Source organism: Lutjanus erythropterus, chromosome 12, assembly GCF_056507025.1.
Source record: "Lutjanus erythropterus isolate fLutEry1 chromosome 12, fLutEry1.hap2, whole genome shotgun sequence".
Classification (NCBI taxonomy): Eukaryota; Metazoa; Chordata; class Actinopteri; order Lutjaniformes; family Lutjanidae; genus Lutjanus; species Lutjanus erythropterus.
This window is the reverse complement of record NC_139328.1, coordinates 17,494,843-17,514,901: the sequence shown is the minus strand read 5'-3', so window position 1 is coordinate 17,514,901 and position 20,059 is coordinate 17,494,843. Positions and strand designations below refer to the sequence as shown.

At 38.1% G+C, this 20,059-nt stretch overlaps 3 protein-coding genes across 3 annotated transcripts in view; 1 reads left to right on the top strand and 2 right to left on the bottom strand.

The window, feature by feature from the left end:
* The window catches only part of gnal2 (guanine nucleotide binding protein (G protein), alpha activating activity polypeptide, olfactory type 2), a 75,008-nt gene extending 73,564 nt beyond the window's left edge, over nucleotides 1-1,444 (bottom strand). The window contains exon 1 of the mRNA XM_084731666.1: nucleotides 634-1,444. Within this exon, the coding sequence (XP_084587792.1) occupies nucleotides 634-1,147 (514 nt within the window). The 5' untranslated portion in view covers nucleotides 1,148-1,444. The remainder of the gene's footprint in view (nucleotides 1-633) is intronic.
* Nucleotides 1,445-6,400: 4,956 nt separating this feature from the next.
* Nucleotides 6,401-16,971, top strand: LOC146317846 (serine/threonine-protein kinase MAK-like). The gene is made up of 15 exons (XM_084733036.1): nucleotides 6,401-6,553; nucleotides 8,526-8,580; nucleotides 8,976-9,097; nucleotides 9,732-9,814; nucleotides 10,854-10,986; nucleotides 11,589-11,760; nucleotides 12,025-12,192; nucleotides 12,999-13,301; nucleotides 13,393-13,574; nucleotides 13,654-13,775; nucleotides 14,755-14,865; nucleotides 15,846-15,923; nucleotides 16,149-16,262; nucleotides 16,484-16,579; nucleotides 16,704-16,971. The coding sequence occupies exons 1-15, from the start codon at nucleotides 6,453-6,455 to the stop codon at nucleotides 16,805-16,807; spliced, it is 1,944 nt and encodes a 647-aa protein (XP_084589162.1). The 5' UTR covers nucleotides 6,401-6,452; the 3' UTR covers nucleotides 16,808-16,971.
* A 48-nt stretch (nucleotides 16,972-17,019) lies between these two features.
* LOC146317845 (transmembrane protein 14C-like) lies at nucleotides 17,020-18,910 on the bottom strand. Its single transcript, XM_084731888.1, has 4 exons — nucleotides 18,615-18,910; nucleotides 18,151-18,252; nucleotides 17,965-18,052; nucleotides 17,020-17,390 (listed from the first exon to the last, which is right to left on the bottom strand). Exons 1-4 carry the CDS (start codon nucleotides 18,688-18,690, stop codon nucleotides 17,333-17,335), a joined length of 324 nt encoding a protein of 107 aa, XP_084588014.1. The 5' UTR covers nucleotides 18,691-18,910; the 3' UTR covers nucleotides 17,020-17,332.
* Between the last annotated feature and the right edge of the window lie 1,149 nt (nucleotides 18,911-20,059).

Sequence of the window (20,059 nt, the reverse complement as noted above, 5' to 3'; positions counted from 1 at the left end):
CTAAAGCCTACAGTTTTTTACACTATTGAACAGTCTATAAGCCACAACAGTACACTCTACTACAACATATACATGATTTATTTGAAAAACTTTGATCATTGAGAGACACCCTGTACTATTCAGTTTTTAGAGAAAACATGGACTGACCCACAAAATGTAAGAGGACTCTGCATACATTTGTGTACAAACTAAATTGTGCTCTGTAACACTATGCCACAGCCCACTATAGTACATTATAAGTACTGAAAAGAATTAAAGTAAACATGCTAGAATTAATCAAAAGGCTATCTTGCATCTGTAGTACTATACTCTGTCCTACACCGTGAAGGTAAGGATGGCCCAGTAGTTACAAACTGGTCCATTTTGACAGTCTACATAATGGCTTTTTAAAATTCCCTACAAACCCTAAATGTAACAGTAAGAGGACAGCAGGCCCATTGAGTCTACACGTCCATCTTCATCATTTGTCATTGACAGCCGCAGGGGGTAGTCTTCACAGCCAAGCCAACAGATGTGGCATTAGGCCTCTCTTGCCAGAGTAGTGACATAATTTGTGAACAGGCCAGTACGTTTTGATTTCTAATAATAAAACAGCTTCCTGGTCCAACAACAACACAGAGGTACACAACCTACCGAGCAGCAGCAGCCGATGCGTCTGTTTATACTCCCGTTTGAGCTCCTTCAGCGCCCTGTCAATATTCTTACTGACTTTCTTCGCCTCCTTCTCGGCCTCCTTCTCCTCCACCAGCAATTTGTCCCAGTTTTTCTGCTTTTGGGTGCTTGTCTTTTGAAGCAGCTGTAAGCGTCGGCCGCGGTCCTTCCCCGTCCCCTTACCGCTACCTCCACCTCCGCCGCCGCCACCGCCGCCTCCTCCTCCGCCGCCGCCTCCGTTCTGTATGAGCACACCGTCGGTGCCGGTGTCTCCACGGCGGTGCTCCCCGGCCGGGAGCCTGGCAGGGTCCCCGGGGCGCACCGGGCCGCGTAGCGACGAGCTCTCCCCGCATCCCCCGGTGTCCTCCTGGCGAGCTCCCCCAGCGCGGGTCGGTACGGCGGCGTCTGGAGGCTGGTCGGAGTCCGAGGTAGCGTTGGAGATAGAGCCGCTCAGGTCCCCGAAGAGCCGGGGACGCAAACTGTAGCACAGCCCCATGTTGAAACCAATATTTGTCTGTGAATGTGATTTTTCATAAATTAAAATATCAAAAAAATCGCGGTTGCGCCACCAGCCCTAACGAGCCATCGTTACATTGGAGCTCCAGCGGTGCGATCTAAGTCCGAATTTGAGCGGAAAATGTGAATGAATTATGCTCCGACATTTGCTATATGTCATTTTGCATTTTCCCCAGTCAGCCTTCGCTTCGTAGTTAGTGGATCACCTGATCCTTTAGTGGACACTGCGGGTCCATCTTACCGTAAGTAACCAAAAGCACAACCTTGGAAAAAAAACTCGGCTATCCGCTGCGCAGACAGTCAACAATCTGACTGCACAGTTGTTAGGTGCAATGCACGGCACGTCATGTTACTACAGTATGGCCATTTCGAGAATGCTGGTCATGATTTTCATTCCTCACATTTCATGCCTGCATGTCTAAAGACACCTACCGCTCTGTAGATAGTGAACCTGCTCCCTATTATCACACAAATGACTTACTGCTCTTTCTTTATTTACAGGCTGTGATTGGGCTCAATAATTCTAAATAGGCCTATTATTGAAAATAGAAAAGAAAAATTAAATAATATTTCAACTTCTAACAGTTTTTAGTTGATTCAAACACAGATAATTATTATCATTATTGGCATTATGGTGTCTGCTTTAACCAGACCAATTTACACAAACTGGGATTGGGCAGGGGTTGATTACATGTAACTGGGATTACATAATAAGACTACCAAAAAAATGTAAGTGTAGATCCTTTGGGAAAGGCGTAGTTTTAATAAAGTCACACATTATGTCAGTATAGGCATTATTGTGTCTGCTTTATTCAGAACAATTTACACATATGACCAGGGTTGGGCAGTAATTGATTACAGGTAATCAGGTTTATTTAAACAGATTAGAAAAATAAATAAGTTTAATCAACCCAGATTGCAAAAATTGGCATGTAATTTGTATTCAGTGACTGACTACATTTAAAAGTAAACTCCAACCCTGCATATGCCTGATACCATTTGTTTAAATCAGCCTTGTATATTTTTTTTATATCAGCCTTCTGATTATTTTTTAATGAATGTGACATCTCCTTAATCCCCATAAACCAAGTGTCATTTGACATTTGTCCAAATGTATAGGGCCTCTTTTGAGCCTCAAGGCGGTCCAAAGCCACAACTCCACCACAAGAGCTTTCTACAGGGATTAGGAACCTTTGGAGGAATGTGTTTCCACCACAGGGACCAGGGTCTAAATTAACTTCCAGGGACATTATTTTACCCGCCCTGCAGCTGCAAACCAGTTTCTTGTGTACTTATTGTGGCTCGACACATCAACCTGAATTTATAGAAGAAACCATGCAACAGATGGAGCAACAATGAAGTCCAGGCTTTATTGATCTGTTGCTTTATATGGCATCACATTGCTGTAGTCATGTGCAAAGATGAGGTGTAAAAACTTGCTTTTTTTACATACATCAGTGGACTAATTTGTCTGATCTTCCGGTTCTTTTGACTGTGGTGGAAATACAGACCACAACAGATTGAAGAAAGTCAGTTCCTTAAAAAATAGCTCCTGGGACTAAAAGTTCTGAGAACGTTTGATTAGTATTTTTTTTTCCAAATTGACATTATATTTCCTAAATTCCTGAAAGTAAAGTGTTACTTACCAGTTCTCTAAATATATGAGACTTGTTTTGAGTCTCAAAGTAATCTCGGGAACAGAAATGTAAAAGCTTGCTTTTTACACACAGCAGTGGTCTAATTTGCCTTATCTCCCTGGATCTTTAGACCATGGTGGAAATGTAGACAAAAAGTAACTGAAGGAACCTTTTAGTTCCTTAAAAAAAATAGCTCTTGGGACTAAAAGTTCATAATACTTGGGGTGGAAATGAGGCTCAAGTGCCCCTGTAAATACACTGTATGTATGTATTCTCTTCAAATTGGAGTTCTGGGACCTTTCAGGGGCTCTTGGGTTAGTCTCAAGGACTTCCAGGAAAATGAGATAAATAATTATTTAATTTTACTGTAAATTTAATTGAAACACAGCGAAGCATTATGGTCAAAGATAAAGGAATAGTTGGATCTTTAGTCTTCCAACAGCAATCTCCTCAACTTGACTGTATCTGTCAACACAACTGTTTTTTAGGCATTGAATAAGTATTGACTGATAAGGGTTGTTTGTGTCATGTATAAATAAAAAGGTTTTTTTTAAAAAAAACCTAGGGTTTACTTGGGTCATAGGGGCCAAAGTCAAACTCAGATGCCGTGTTGAAAATGAACCACTAGTTGGAGCACTAGTAAAGTACATACACAGAGATTATGAAGTCAGTGGGTAGAGTCAAATAACCAGTATCTCAGGTAATTTTATACTTTCAACTACTTATGCAACAATATACATATATTTATCAAGTAAATATTCACATTTTGGATCAAATGCTATGTAGTATTTTGTATGTAGATTCAAAGTAAATTTGCACTAAAACCTAACCCCTGGACTGGCAACTGCTCCATAGACACTGTGGGCCCCAAAAAACCCAGGTTCATGCATGTCACTTGACAGTTAGTGATGCAATTAATTATAAATTTGCACCACTTAAGTATAACACACAAACCAAGCATTATTACCCAATTTTGCTGCCATGTGTTGTAGAGGGGTGTTATATCAAATTCTAATTTTAGCACCTTTGAACCTGTATTTGAGTTGATTTTGTCCTTCACTGGTGGACTCAGTGGTCAGTGCCCTCTAGAATGCCCTTCCAGTGGATAAAACATGATAAAACATACCCTTCAGTGGACAAAATGTAGAAAAAGTGCCCTCTAGGGTGTCCTTCCAATGGGCAAAATGTTGGAGAGTGCCTTTTTAAAGTGCCCTTCCAATGGATAAAATGTGATCAAATGCCCTCGGGGGTGTCCTTCCAGTAGGCAAAATGTGGTAAAGTGTCCTCTAAAGTTCCTTTTCTAATGGTTAAATGTGACAAGGTGCCTTAGAGTGTCCTTCCAGTGGGCAAAATATGGGAAAGTATGCTCCACAGTGTCCTTCCAGTGAATAAAATGCAATGCAGTGCCATAGGCTGCCCTTCATGTGAGAAAATTAGTTGGCCTCAGTGTGTTTATAAATGGTATGATAGTAAATAAGTCCTTAAGTGTATTTATTTCAGAGGGTGGAGTGGTTCTTATAACTATTACTGACTTTACTATTACTTATGTAATTAAGTAAACCAAGGATTGGAACTGTTTCGGCACCCTTAACCCAACTTTTGTTTTTTTTTGTCCAGCCCATCAGTCTGACTCTGCTGCTGTTGCAGTCCTTACTCTTTCATTTTCAATAGAGACCCAGTAACAAATTTTTGGTCAAGGGTTCCCTTACAGGTTAACCAATCTCTTATATATACATATATATATATATATATATATATATATATATATATATATATATATATATATATATATATATATATATATAAATATTCTACAGTGTTGGTTGTTGACTGAAGGACCATGAGGAGCTGTAATGTATGTGTTTGACCACTGGGTGGCGATGAAGCACTGTTTTAATGTTTTTAATGACTGCCGTTTTTCCAACAAAATGAACACATTATTATTATTATTATTATTATTATTATTATTATTATTATTATATTAATCCAGGAGTGCAGTTAAATCAGGATATTTAAGTACACTATAACAAATTTCTATAATTTTCACAGCCTGTCTCTGCCTACCTCTGTGTAATTTTATTGCAACAGCGAGCAAATGCCTCACTTTCTTCAGCCTTTGACTCCAACAAGTAACTCATTATTTTCTTAAGTGTATGTTTATCTTTTTAAAAGAAGTTAGAATAGTTCAAAGAAGTTCAAATAACTTGCAGTTTTTACTTTAATTAAAATTGTTGTACTTAAAAATTACTTTAAGTAAAACTAAATTTAACACTCCACAGCTCCGGTCAAACCAAATCTGACTGACATCACTATCACAACAAAAACAAACTCTGACTCTTCAAAAAAAACTTAAAAATCATACTTATATTTTTATAGAACATTTTGCTGAAGAATTCAAATGAAATGCTTTGACATCACCTGTCAAATCAGACAATATCAGAGGCAATATTTATCAGCTAATATATGTGAATACCAATATAGACTGATATGCTGTGATAGGCCAATATCAGTCAATAATTTATCAGTACTGATATTTATTGTGCATTCTTAGTTATATGAACTTCTGTTTAAAATACAAAACAACTTCAACCTGTCCAGAGATCTCTAATTAACTTTGTTGGGGTGGTGATTTACTCTTTAGGGTTAAAAACTAAACTCAACCACTAAAACTTTCCCACAGATCCTAATTTGATTTGTTCCAGTGAAGAGGGGTTACTCGAGACAAATTTTGAGATACTGAACTGAAAAACTGACTTCTTTTTTGCTAGTTTTTGCTGAAGCCCTGGTGTTTTTCTATTAAACTCTAAAGAGTTTCAGAGAATATTTATTTTGGACTTTCCTGAAAATGACTTTCTCTCTTTCTCTTTCTGAACTGACTTGTGCTGCATTGTCACCCTGATTATTTGCTGTGATAATTTGTGTGCTGTTGGTCTGGTGGTTAATTTTTATGAAAAGTGGGTTTGTATCCATGTGGGGGAATGACCTTTAAAACCTCAAACAGTAAATTGTCAGATGAACTCATCCTCCTCTAAATATTTTAACTTAGTTACTTCCCACCTCTGGTCAAAAATATCCTAAAATAAGAATCAAAATGTTTGAAAGGACATACATATTCACTTCTAAAAAAATCTCCTCTGTTTCTGGATCAAATTCATGATAGTCTTGGTTTGAAAGATCACAAATTCATCACACCTTACAAGACTCCAAATGTGTCACTGGATTTTTATATAAGTGGGAACCATGTCTCCAGGTTCTCCTGTTAGTCCATTTTCTGGCGCACACTCTTAATCACATGTCAACTTTAATCCACTTCCCCTCGCAGGGGATCACCCTTCCCCTGTCCGCCGTCAGGGCTTAGCTAAGGATAGATGAGACACAGTGCACCAAGCAGGATCCAGACTGTGTCACTTTTCCACTCTCCCTTGCCAGGTAAACCTCCACCTCTCATCACCAATCTGCGACCAGGTAAAGGATGAACGCTCATGTTTTATTTCTAGAATAAAAGCCCTTGAGTAGCCTCGCAGTGGCAGCAGGACAGAGCAGCGTCTTTAAGCTGCTGAGGGACGTCACTCTGCTTGCGATGACAAACTGTTGGACTGTGTGGGACCGTCAGGGTTGGTGAAGGAGAGGCAGGACTTTGTGTGGACGATGAACCGGTACACCACGCTGAAGCAGCTGGGGGACGGCACGTATGGCAGCGTGTTCCTGGGCAAGAGCAACGAGACTAGGGAGCTGGTGGCCATAAAGAGGTGAGCGGAGCTCCAGTTAACACGCAGAAACATACTGACTTATTGTTTTGTCTGGGAGCCATAAGCAGATTAAACCCTGAGTGAGTGCTGCAAGGTGCTTTAGACTAAAACGTCCTCACAAGAGAGAAAAATGTGGGAGGCACTGAAGACTGAGTAAACTCATGAAAAGACATGGTTGAGGATTATTTTGAGGATCAAGAGATGCAGGTTTCTTGTCAAAGCTTTAACCTTTATTAATACCAATATTGTTGTGTTGACATGACTTACTTATTTGCTTAGATACCACATTTTAAGGATGAGCTGTTTAAGAATCCATCTCTGGCAAGAAATTAATAATGAATGTTTCCACCAGGCACTGTTTGTAAATGTAAGCTTATAGTGCAAGCTGATACTACTGATGACAGTGAAAGGAGTGAAAGTACACCGCATAGTGTTGCCCCAGGAGTATGGGAAATGTTATATGAAAGTCTCCAACAATAAGAAAGCTAGGTTACAACAGCTTACAAAACAGTTAAGTAAGAACAGCTATTGCCAATTTAATTTAATTCCATTTATTATTATACAGGAAAAGATTAAAAGTAACATAATCGGTTACAGTTAAACAGGCCTGACTCAGTGAAAACTGGTTTATAGAAAGTTTCAGTTCTGCAGCACATAAAAGACACAACACACAAGAAACAAAAAAAGATAAACAGCAACACAGACTTTCAGAGAGGAGAGGAGTTAAAGGAAGTGGGCAGATATTCTCTGTTAAATCAGTGGTTGCAAGTGTGTCCTTCCATCAGATAGCATTTATATGCTATACATGAACAAACTCTGTCAAAATGAATACATATACTTTTATGATATTTCATAATAGAAATAAAAAGCATACAAAATAAAAAGCCTACATATCCATAGACAATGTTGAAATAGCTCAGGTTCCTCACTTTAAATTCCTGCAAGACAAAAAAATTAACATGGAAATAACATTGAATTTGTCTGTAAAAAGACAATGAAGTATTTTAGAGTAGAGGTGTTTTGAGTAAAGTTCATTCATTGTTAGATCATTCTTGTAACTATTTATTACAGTAATATATTCTTATGTATTGTAACACTGTGTTGGCTGGCAGTGCTTTCCAGAATGTATTTAAGTTGTCCACGGATATTGACTCACGTTACACAATTCAGTACATGGTGAAATACAGAGGAACATTTTTTTTCTGAACAGTCTGCCTACATCAATCAATATCTACATTATCATTGCTCAAAAAAACATGTGAAAAGGTCCACAATGAAAGGAGAGAAAAAGGTCAAATCTGTGGCACTTTTTGAATCTTCTTTCCTCATTAAAAAAAAAAAAAGTTTTGTATTAGTCTTGTCACTATCAAGTGTGAGTGTGTATATATATATATATGTAGAATAATACATATATATGTACTTTCCTCTCACTGATTCTGACCATTATTCTGTTAACTCTTTGTTGTTGTTTTTTAAACTGTATACTTTTATAATGCAGGATGAGGCTGTTTAGCAGCTGGTGAAGACTCTCTGAATGTTGTGTTCAGTTCATCTCTGTGCCCTCATCCTGTGGGATCTTTTAGTTTATATCTTAAATAATCATTTAAACCCTAAAAAGAATATTTAACTTAGTTTTTGCCACAGATATTAAATAAATGCTGAGTTTTGTTTTTGAACTTACACCCCTTAAAATCACAACAGTCTCATGAGTCCCCGGTTGGGAACCAATGACCTGGAGCTTTGCTATTTATACAGTCGCTAAATGAATGCTCCACCCTGTGTCCAGTGTCAAAACTGCATGTGTATACATGTGGCCACCTAGTATTTAAGATGAGGATAAAATGAATAAAAAAAACCAAAACATTTTGGCTCCGACAGGGAAAGTGTTATGTACAGATCCGTGAGCTTGTAAAAGAGAGAAAAGTGTCATAAGTTATGTTCACATTAGTTCTGTGTTTTTTTCCCTCAACAGGATGAAGAGGAAGTTTTATTCTTGGGATGAGTGTTTGAATCTAAGAGAGGTGAAGGTGAGAATTACTGGAGTCAGACAAGAAATTTCCACTAGTTGATTTATACAATAGCTTAAGATACAGTATATAAGCAACAATATTTAGCAATATTTTCATTTTAAATTATCAATATTACTCTAGAATAAGCCCCAGCTCATTAGGACAACAAATTATATCTAATACATTATCTGCCTATTATTATAGTTTATTTTTGTAGTATGATTGAAAATTGAGTGAAATAATTAATCATTTCAGACACCGTGAGGCCACTTGTGATTGGATCACCTAAGACACATATTAACACCAGGTGTAAACAGCTACGATGTTCAGGCATTTGGGATGATTTCCTTACATGGTGAGCTGATTCTTAATGACTCTACTCCATGTGTCGCCTAAATACTTTGTATTAACAGTCACTGAAGAAGCTGAACCATGCCAATGTGGTGAAACTGAGGGAAGTCATCAGAGAAAACGACTACCTCTACTTTGTCTTTGAGTACATGAAAGAAAACCTCTACCAGCTCATGACAGAAAGGTAAGAACACACACTCACATTTATTTACTGGCCCTTCACCAGCTGTGTACACAGTTATTTTTGTGATGTTTATCTGCAGTGTGTTTTTTTTTATTACCATTAGGAGTGTGAGAATTATTTGGGTCAGATTGAGTCATCATGTGTCGGTCTTCATTTTTGCAGAAACAAGTTGCTCCCTGAGTCAGTCGTCAGAAACATGACATTTCAGATATTACAGGGACTGTCCTTTATTCATAAACATGGTAGGTGACTGCAGACTGAAGAAAAACTGACTCTGATGTCTTTTCTGTCTCATGAAATGCTGTGTCTTGTGTGTCTTGGTATAAACAGTCCACAATTGAGTAAACAGAAAACAACATATCTACGTTTGAAAAATATATGAATGCTGGACAGCTTATAAGACATCAGGCATCACAGCCAAGAATGACTCACTTCTCCAACGGCCTGAGTGAGAAGAGGAGGTGTGAATGGTACCACAGCTTAGCTGAACAAGTTTTTAGCACTGTTTTTAGTGCTTGTGGGTGCTGGTGTCATTCCCACTTCAGTGAGGCATGATTATTTGAATAGTGTTTTATTTGTTTTTCACTCTTTCACTCTTTCTTTCCTTTGTCTTTTACTACTTTGCCACTGCCAGGGAAGATAAGATGTTTTCTGAAAATGAGATAAGGAACATTCTGTTTCAAGTCTTGTCTGGCTTAGCATTTGTGCATAAGCATGGTAAGAGAGTGTTCCTGGCTTGCTTTTTCTTTTTCTTTTTTTCCTTAAAGGCTTGGCTTGACTGTACTTTGTTAGTTAAAGGAATAGTGTGGATCTTTTGAAGTTGGGTTGTGTGAAGTACTTACTGATGGTGGTTGACATGCCCCAAGTTTGGAGAAGCAGCAGGAGTACCAGTGTAGGAAGCTAAGCAGCAAAACAGATTTTAATCTGTTTTGGTGGAAGTTGCAGAGTTTGGGAGATATTGGCCATAGAAATGTCTGCTTTCTCTCCGGTATACTGGAAATAGATCCCACTATGATGTGCTTTCTTTCTGCAGTAGAATCTACCAGAGCTACTTTCTTTCAAATAGAACTATGTATATAATAATGTAATATGTATTTTTAATTTTGGGATGAACTGTCCCCTTTAATTGTACGCTTATATTTAGAATATTTACCTTGCTGTCAGACAGCCTTCTCCAATGGGAAAACGCTGTTCTCTAAGGCAGATATTGCTCTGTCCGAAGCAACCTGACTCCTTTGGCAAAATCAGTCATTTTACCTCACAGAACACAGGAGTTGCTTGTCTACCGCTGCCTCAATCAGTTAATTTGCTTTGGTTATTGTGTGACATTGATGAATCTGAACTGACACTTTAAAACACCAAAGCCACAAAATAACACAAACAAACTAACCGACTGAGGCAGCGGTAGACCATCACCCCCCATGTTCTACAAGGTAAAATTACTGTTTTAGCCAATGGAGTCTGGTACATTGCTTAACCTCCTACACTGGTACTCCTGCTTCTGTAAATAAGTACTTCATATATTCCCATTTCAAAAATTCCAGATTATCCCTTTTTCTCAGAAATGTATTAACTCTGTTTCAGATATCTTAAAAAATTGATAAATCATCAAATTGTGATATGCATCAGTAGATTTGTGTCATTCTTAGCAGTGCAGTGGTAGTTGTTGTAATAGTAGTAGGAACTTAGAGAAAATAATATAAATCTCCACAAAGGTGCACAGGCACAGTTTTTATTTGACTCTCATGTTTTTCAGGGTATTTCCATCGTGATATGAAACCAGAGAACTTGCTCTGCATGGGTCCAGAGCTGGTTAAGATCGCAGACTTTGGACTAGCCAGAGAAGTCCGCTCACAGCCACCTTACACCGATTATGTGTCCACAAGATGGTGAGACTCATTTATTTACATGATATTATCAGAGCAATGTACAATGACGTCGTTTATCAAAGGTCGAGGGTTATTCAGTTGGTTGCAATCCGTAAGCTCACTGCTAGACAGAGGTGGCAAAAGTACATGCATTCTTTACTAAAGTAGAAGTGCAGATACTTGTATGAAAAGGGACTCTGGTAAAAATAGAAATACTGATTCAACTTCTGTTACGTTCATCAATTATGATATGCATTGATGGATGCATCAAGGAATCTTCTCTTTTATGTGTTATTGTCCCATCCATTTAGGTTGAAATCAGTCTTGATGTTGGGAAAATGGTACACGATGATGTAAAATAAATATAATCAATAATTCCCCTAAAATGCATTAAAACTAAAGTAAGGAGCCTGTAAGGCTAAGGAGTACAAAGTACAGAGAGTAAAAGTAAAAAGTTCTCAGAATAATAAATACTCAGATACCTGAAAAATCTACTCAAGTAGAGTAACTAAGTACTTATACTTCCCACCTCTGCCCCTAGATGCCACTAAAGTTTACATACTGGTCCTTTAAATCACCATATGCAGATGTCTCATTAATATCCTTCTGTGCTGTTATCGCAGGTACCGAGCCCCAGAGGTTCTGCTAAAGTCTAACTCCTACAGCTCACCCATCGACATCTGGGCCGTGGGATGCATCATGGCGGAGCTCTACACACTCAGACCGCTGTTCCCTGGCAACAGCGAAGTGGATGAGATCTTCAAGATCTGTCAGGTGTTAGGAACGCTGAAGAAGGTGAACCATCACAAGAGGTGTCATAAATTATGGTGACACCCTGTTCTTTTTGACCACTGCCGTTCTATGATGTTAACATCAAACCATTAAAAGCACATTTTTCTCCTTGTCTAAGACCCCAGTAGCAAAAGTTTCTGTTTTGTGACATACTGGATTTATTTTACAGCATGAAAATTAAAATAATATTTGTGATTTTTGTATTTGACTGCACACAAACTCACAGATGATTCATTTGTTGTTTCCTCCTGTTTTTCACCACATCAGTCAGACTGGCCTGAGGGCTACAACCTGGCTACCTCCATGAACTTCCGCTTCCCAAAGTGTGTCCCCGCCAGCCTCAGATCCCTGATCCCCAACGCCAGCAACGAAGCGATCACACTGATGAAAGACATGCTGCAGTGGGACCCTGAGAAGAGGCCGAGCGCTGCTCAGGTGCATTTAATACCCATTAAGCTTTAACATGAGAATAAACACAAAATGTACCAAGATTAGAGCGAAGACAACTGACTAATGTTGAGGTGACAGTGTTTGAAAATAACACAAGTCCTTCAGTGAATCCTTTTATCTGGAGCATCTTTGTACTTTGAGTGCATCTATTTTTAGCGTGAGAGAATCAGCCAGCTTACATCGGAAGTTACACTGATACCAAACCTGACATCTACACATGTACACATCATTATAAAAACTCAGACTACTGCAGAAGCTTAAAAATTACCAAAAAAAAAGGAGAAAACTGCACAATTTTCTCAGATTTCTGAATCTATTTTACAGTTCAGTCTTTAGCACTGTGTAAACCTATTAATTTACAAGATGTATACATAATACTCTACATCTTGAAAACAAAAAACAGTGTCTTATTTTTAAATTCCTTGTTTGCGCATGTAGTTTGATATGACTCATATAGTTTGTAACAATACATTATGTAATAATACCCATATTATGTGATAATGAGACAAAATATAATCCATTTTCATTTCGTTCTGTAATAACAGAAGTGTTATGACATATTGTGGTGGTTATTAAAAAATGCAGGAGTTGCACTTCTTTTGCTGAAATTACATTATGTAATAACCTACCAAAGTGGATGCCTTCATTCATAAAAACTGTTATAACATTGTACCAATGTCTATTTTATGCATTCTAGCCAGGGGGGAAGTAACTAAATACAAATACTTAGAAAAAAATGTAAATGCAAAAATATAACCGAAAATATTTTCCATCTTCTGTTTGCGTTCCAGGCTCTTCGGTATCCATACTTCCATGTTGGCCAGGCGCTCGGTGCTCCTCTCAAGTACTCAGAGCAGCACAAGGCTCAGCCTAAGGTGTCTGAGACAAAGCCTCTTTCCCTCTGTAAGATGGATCGAGGGTCCGGCGAGCCAAGTGAGGCTCAGGCTCTCCACCAGCCCCTCCAGCAGATCTCCCTACCTCAGGACAACACAGAGCCAAGTACCAATCGAGCGATGTGTTTCAGCACGCTGACGGAGGGACAGCAGGAACCTCTCAGTCTGGTGAAGAACCGGCAGCCAATGAGCTGGCAGTCTGTAGGTGTCACTCAGGTACAGCTTCTACATGTCAGGAACCTTCTTTGGGCTTACAGAACTTTTCTTACTCCTTTGTGTGTTCGTTCTTAAGCCTACGAGAGCAGCTCCTGCAGGAACAGAGAACAACACGAGTGCAGTGAGGACAGGACGCCGGCGATGGGGCCAAACGTCCTTCAAGTCCGTCGATAGCTGGGATGATAGTGAGGACACAGATACCGGAGTTTCCATCTCCAAAAAACCAAAGGACAAGGCCTTAGATGGGACCAGCTGTCGGTAAGACGTCTGCTTATATTTTCATGTAAAAGATGAGTTTTCATCACAAGTTTGAAAAAATACAATCATGTTTCTCTAGATTTCCAGAGTCAAAGAACATCACAAAATCAAAGCTGCTGAGCATCAGTGAGCTGAACAGAGCCGACTCCACCACCTCGTCTGCCAAGCAGCACTACCTCCGCCAGTCCAGATATCTACCAGGTGAGGAGAAATTAACTACTGTGTCACAAAAATCACATTTTTACTTTTTAGTTTTATTTTGCATGGTTAACAAATCTACACAAAAAGGCAAAAATGACAAATAATATACAATACAGGGAGAGACAAAAAAAACCCCCACAGTGCTTATTTGAAGCCTCCACCTAAATAAAAATTTCACAAAGTTATTAAGGATTCAAAAATGCAAAAAAATGCATGAATAATACAAGTGATGGCAAACTAATAGCAATGGCAACGGTTTGATAGCAACAACAATAAACAACTGAGATAAAAATATCCATTTAAAAGCATAAAGATGTGACTATGTGTTTCAAAACAGCAGTTAAATGTTTTTTTCAGGCATCTTTTGTAACATTTGTAGATATACAGTTTTTTTCCCAAGTGGGAAAAGTCATTCCATAATTTGGGTACCAAATTAAATCTTAATGAAAATACATGTGTGATTTCAGTGAATAATTTCCAGTGAGAAGCATACTGTAAAGTTGACCTTTGACCTTTTGGACAAAATATGTTAACAGCTCATCATTGTATCCTATTAGATATTTGTGTTAAATTTCATCATAATTAGCATATGAATTCCTGAGGTATGGGCAAACGTGTTCGTTCACCGTCACCTCGACCTTTGACCTTTGACCACCAAAATCAGTTCATTGTTGAGTCCAAGTGAACATTTCTATCATGTTTGAAGAAATGTCCTGCAACGTGTTCTTGAGATGCAACGTTCACAAGAATGGGATGACCTGAAAACACAATGCCTAAAGCCTTAAAAGACATTAAAATAAAAAAATAAAATAAAATACAAACAATTTTCAACAAACATATCTAATAACGTACCGACTCTACACTCCACACGCTGTAGGTGCTAAATATAAAAATATGGCCGAGCGCCATCAGATCTGGGCCAATTTGCTGAGTGGGCTAAGGTTCAGCGAGTTCATTCTGAGCTGTTTGTCCTTTTCAGGCGTAAATCCAAAAAATAACACCTCAGCAGGGAGGCAGGTAGTCGGCAGAAACCTGTGGGGCAACTCATGTTTAACCAGAGGACAGGGGCTGGAGTTCCCTCTACATAAAGGTAAGAGAGATTTTAGGACACATGTTTATGTAGTGTGCCAGTAACTGTTCAAAGAAGCAGGTGAGAGCAGGTTTATGAATATGAGTTCAGAGTAAAAGAGTCAGTGAGCAGCCACATGATGAAAGTATATTAAGTTATTAGATGTTATGCTCGATACAGTGCCAGTGAGGGAATTAAAGGGATGGTTCTGATTAAAAAATCAAAATCGGTTCAGGTTTACTCTATATTTCAGATATTTTCACAGCTTTACCTTTGTGGTCAGACGGCCTTTTCCAATGGGAAAACACCATTATATAAGCCAAATATTGCTCTTTCCAAATCAACTTGCTTAAACTGATGCTGTTTTTTTAAGTCGCTAAAATACACTTAAACGCTGCTGATCCTGTCCGCAGCAGTACATTGCTTCGCTTCCCATACTGGTACTCCTGCTGCTTCTCCAAACAGGGAGCGTGTTGACTGCTATGGAAAATGGATACGTAGCTCATGCAAACCCACGTCAAAAAATCCAAACTATCCCTTTAACTCACCTATGTTGATGTAGAAGTTGCTCACTCAAACAGCAGTTATATATTGGAAATGATCATGAATTGCAAAATAATAAAAAATTGCAGCACTAACTTTTACGTGACACAGTGGGCTCTTGTTGATTTGTGTGAAAATCTGTGCAGTTTTACCCCTTTTTTTTTGGGGTGCTTCTTGTGTTAATTTGAGTCTCTGGTGCAAGTTTTCTGATTGATTAATTGAAAATACAATTTGACACAACTTTTAAAGTTTTTATTTCCTCTGTGCTAAAAAGAAGAAACCTGTATCATTCATCCTGTTTATGAGAGTGTGAAGCTGTGATTATACCTAAAAGTCCATCCAAGACATCGACTTAAAAAACTTCAGATCTGTTGTTTTCTTTTCATTGTGCTCTGTAGATGTTTTCCTCCTTTACTCAACCCATCTATTTTCTTTCTATGTTGTGCTGTGGTTTGTAGATGTTAGCCTTCCTAAACTAACAGATAAGCAGCAGCCTCTAAAAGAAAAGACCCTGGAGGATCTTGATCTTAACAAAGGTATCTCACAGATTTAGGAGCAGTTCACAGAATTACAGGAGGTATTTATGATTTATGATGATGTCTTTACTTCACTGTCATTTGGAGATTATTAACACTGTTGACGCTAAAAGAAAATCAATACAAAAGTAACTCTAAAAGACGTCAGTGAGGTGTCTTACATCATTGATTCATGTTTTAAGAAGTTCATCTGTAACCTGTGGTGGATTTCATTGTCCTTTGCAGACCCCCTCATGAGCAACAACCTGACCAAGACATACATGTCACCTTTACAGAAGACTGATCCAGGAGCAGTTAGACAGAGGGTTACACTGGCACCGATAGGAGGAACGTCTGCCAGTGAGTTTTTATTTTCTCTAGTTGAGTCAGACTTTCTTGGTTGAGTGTTGCTTGGTACCAGTCAGGCACGGGTCAGATGGTACTGGAGGTTAATTCTTTGTGTTTGGAGTGCAGTTTGCTCTGGGCAGCAGTACGCTTCCAGCTTTAAAGGAATAGTTTGGATTTTGTAAAGTAGGATTGTATTTTTTATCCACTTTGTTTTTGTGAATCTTCATCTTTAGTTGATCTGTCAGCTGCTGCTGATCTAAGAGTAGACTCTAAAATCAAACCGTCCAAGAGCAAGACCTCCTCAAATAAACTCCTGCACTCAAACGAAGGTAAAAAATGATCAGCACATGAAGCTTCATGTCACTTTCTGAGTTCAGCCAAAATACATTTTCCTTCTCTCTCACGATGGTCTTCCAGAATATGAAGGGTGGAGGAGCCGACCTCTGAATCCTCAGATCCCCGGCTCTACAGGGAAGACCACCTTTTCAAAGAACGCACACATCCAGCCGGTGCATGGACGAGTAGACTGGACCGCCAAATACGGAGGTCACCAGTAGCACAGCTCCGCTCTTCCAGTGACTCATGGGAACAATCCCTACTGCACTTTTACGAGGAAATACAGACTTCAGAGGAGAAGCTGCCAGCTTTGTGCAGTGTGTTCCCTGGTAGTCTGTTGTTACATTTGCCATAATATTAAATATTGTTCAGTGTTATAAAAGTGTCTCATGACTTCTACTGTAAGTATTTTTTTAAAGAACAGACTAAAACATTTTTAAAAAGTTGGTGAATTTATTATTTACAGTTGAAGATTTACACTTACAATCTGAAAACATCACTGAACTGTACAAAAATTGCTGCGTATTATGAAAGACAGTTTTTGTTTAGATTTTCTAATATCAGTTTTACCCCTGGATTCTTTCCTCTAAAATCACATTATATATTACATTTTTATACAGAAACAGACTGTAGTAGAAAATTGCAGCAGAGGAATGTTTGTAAATGTGTATGTGGCACAAATTTCATGTTTTTGTCAAACATGTACAGATACAAAGACACAGAAATGTCCATTATATTATATATTTTCAAGGCTTCTGTGGTTTCTTTGGCATTCCAATGATGATCTTCACCAGCAACAATCCACTGAAAAGAAAAACAACATTTATATCAGGATACAATTGGGACAACAACTCAAAAGTAAATATGTTTATTTTGTTTTTGAAAGCAAAGTTCTACGAGGTACAGAATATATGTAAATGATTATTTATTATTATTATTATTATTATTATTATTATTTGGTTATTCGATTTTCCTTTCACAAACAAAAAACAAAAATCAAGTGGTTATTTGATTTTCATTTTAAAATACAAAAATTAGGACAAGACAAATAGGGATGAGCAAAAATTAAATAATGGTTTGAGTTTCTATTTTATATAATAAAAAATAAAATCACTGAAAAACAGCAACAAGAAAAGAAAAATTAAAGGGAAGGTCAGCTCAAATTATGAGGGAAACTAACAATTATTTTCATTATCACTCAATCTATCAATTATTTTCTTGATTAATCAACCAGTGAACCGATGAAAAAAAAAGCCTTGTTTCGAATCAAATAATCAGTTGTTTTTGTTTCTGAAAAGAAAATCACATGACATGAAAATGAAAAGATTCACTGACCTCAGGAATAGTCAACATACAAGAAGAAGAAATTTTGTCTTACCTTGCTAAAGTCATTAAACCAGCTGGCATGAACTTCCAGGAGCTGAGGAATCTCAGTCCCATCACCACAGCCAGAGTTCCTGACGTGCCTGCATGTCCACAGTGGAGGGAAACAGTTGTTGTTATATGTGTGTTTATGAAAAGCTGCCATTGGACTGTCACAGTTTAACGAACTAAACTTGCTCACCGAGTGAAAGCCAGACATTCTTGGGATTCTGAGATACCAGATAAGCACCAACTGCAGCCAGCAGGCCAAACAGGAGACCTGCAGCCAGAGAGGTGACACTACCTGTGAAGGAAAACAAGAATTTATTTTGAAATTAAATGTTGAATTAAGGTTGAAGTTTCTTACATTTCATATATTTGCCTTGAATTTAGGGACAAATAAAGTATTGAATTTAACTCAATCTCGGCCCAGGTAACAGACACTATACAAGTTCTCCTGAAACCATGTTCTTGTACATCAGTGATACTCAACTTAAAGACCACATATGTGTGACAAATAGATATTTAACGCTACATCCAGCCACCATCATCCAACCCAATCACATGTGGCTGAAACGTTTTTTTTACCAGTTTTACAGAAAGATTTAGGCTAATGGTTAACTACTGTGTTTACAAGTACACCAAATATGTTGACGTGTCTCCTACCTGCTTTCAGATAACCTATGACTCCTCCTGCTGTCACAAGAGCAGCATAGCTGAAGCCAATCCAGTCCACAGCCATGTCCACAACCAGAAGACAGAGTTTACTATGACGAATAGTCGATTTACCAAAACTGAACCGCAACGTTTCAACAGTTAAAATGGCGACAGACGTGCTGCCAATCGTTTTGGTTTGAAAAGTAACACCAAACGTTCTAAAAGTAATTGAAAAACTGAACTTTGAAACAAGTTTATACCAGCACCTGTCCAGCACCTAGCAACTTCCGGGTATTTCACATATTTAACTTCCGCTGCTATTTCAAAATAAAAGTCTGTAACGGTTTGTAAAGCTCTTCAGACTCAGCGGTTGTCAGCGGTTTTAAATCCTGCTGTTCCGGTGTCTCTTTGTTCCCCCTTGAAGACATATACATTGATAATCTGTTTGGAACAATAGTATGTGTCTGATATGCGTTTTTCTGTATAATTTCCAAAAGCATCAACTCATTCTACCTAATTAAAAATCCGAGAATTTATGAATATATTTTGTTAAAGCTTCATAAGATATCTCCTTCACTGTAAAGTGCATTCTCATTGTGCACTGGTGGCTTCAAGTTTCTGCATCAAATTTAAAAGCTGCAAATTGGACCAGGATTAACATTCAAACATGTGATGCTTCAAACTATGTTTATAGGCCCACCCCTTAATTTTTTTTGTGATCAAATGTGATCATATATTGAAGATTATCCATAATAAGTAGTAACATAATTTACAGTAATAGTGTAATACATATAGAGTTAAACAGCATAACATTAAATATTCAAAACAAAAAAAAAAAGAACTTAAAAGACACATGCATAAAAGCAGTTGTAATTAGGGCTGAACAATTAATTGAAATATTATCCAATTCTCAGCATGGCCAAGCGCAACACGCAGAAATTGTATTTCCCTGACAAAAGCAAAATGTGTCATGAAATACCACAGCAAATGAAACACTGATGCCAGAGAAGTAGAAGTAACCCTAACCCCTTAAAATCACAGAGAAACTTTCCTATTTCAGCAGAAGAATGTGAAAACAGCCTTTAAGAGTCAAACTTTGAATAAAACATTCTGTGCAGTGAAACTCAAGCACCCAACTGTAGGAAAAAACATATTTTTGAGTGGAGAGAGACTTTATCTTTTACTTGGATATTTATCTCCAAAGGAAGCAACCAATGACTCACGACCGATTCATGACTATCTTGTCATGAGGACAGCAAATATATCCTTAAGAAATACAATCAGCTGTAATTTATCACCTCCTTGTGGTCAGTATGAGTAGCTGCATGTTTAATTCCAAGTAAAAAGCAGTCCATGGATTATAAAACATTTGCACTGCTGCCCATCTCATTTTCCACTGCCATTGTTCTTCTTTTCAACGTTGACAGCAAACATAATCCTAAAATTTGTACTTA

Excerpts from the sequence above, each read along its gene's own strand:
- LOC146317846 (XM_084733036.1), top strand. The coding sequence starts at position 6,453 with ATGAACCGGTACACCACGCTGAAGCAGCTGGGGGACGGCACGTATGGC. Across the intron at positions 13,302-13,392 it reads AGCCAATGAGCTGGCAGTCT|CCTACGAGAGCAGCTCCTGC; the intron begins GTAGGTGTCACT and ends TTCGTTCTTAAG. Across the intron at positions 13,575-13,653 it reads TTAGATGGGACCAGCTGTCG|ATTTCCAGAGTCAAAGAACA; the intron begins GTAAGACGTCTG and ends ATGTTTCTCTAG.
- LOC146317845 (XM_084731888.1), bottom strand. The coding sequence starts at position 18,690 with ATGGCTGTGGACTGGATTGGCTTCAGCTATGCTGCTCTTGTGACAGCA. Across the intron at positions 18,253-18,614 it reads CATAGGTTATCTGAAAGCAG|GTAGTGTCACCTCTCTGGCT; the intron begins GTAGGAGACACG and ends TTTCCTTCACAG. Across the intron at positions 18,053-18,150 it reads GAATGTCTGGCTTTCACTCG|GCACGTCAGGAACTCTGGCT; the intron begins GTGAGCAAGTTT and ends GTGGACATGCAG.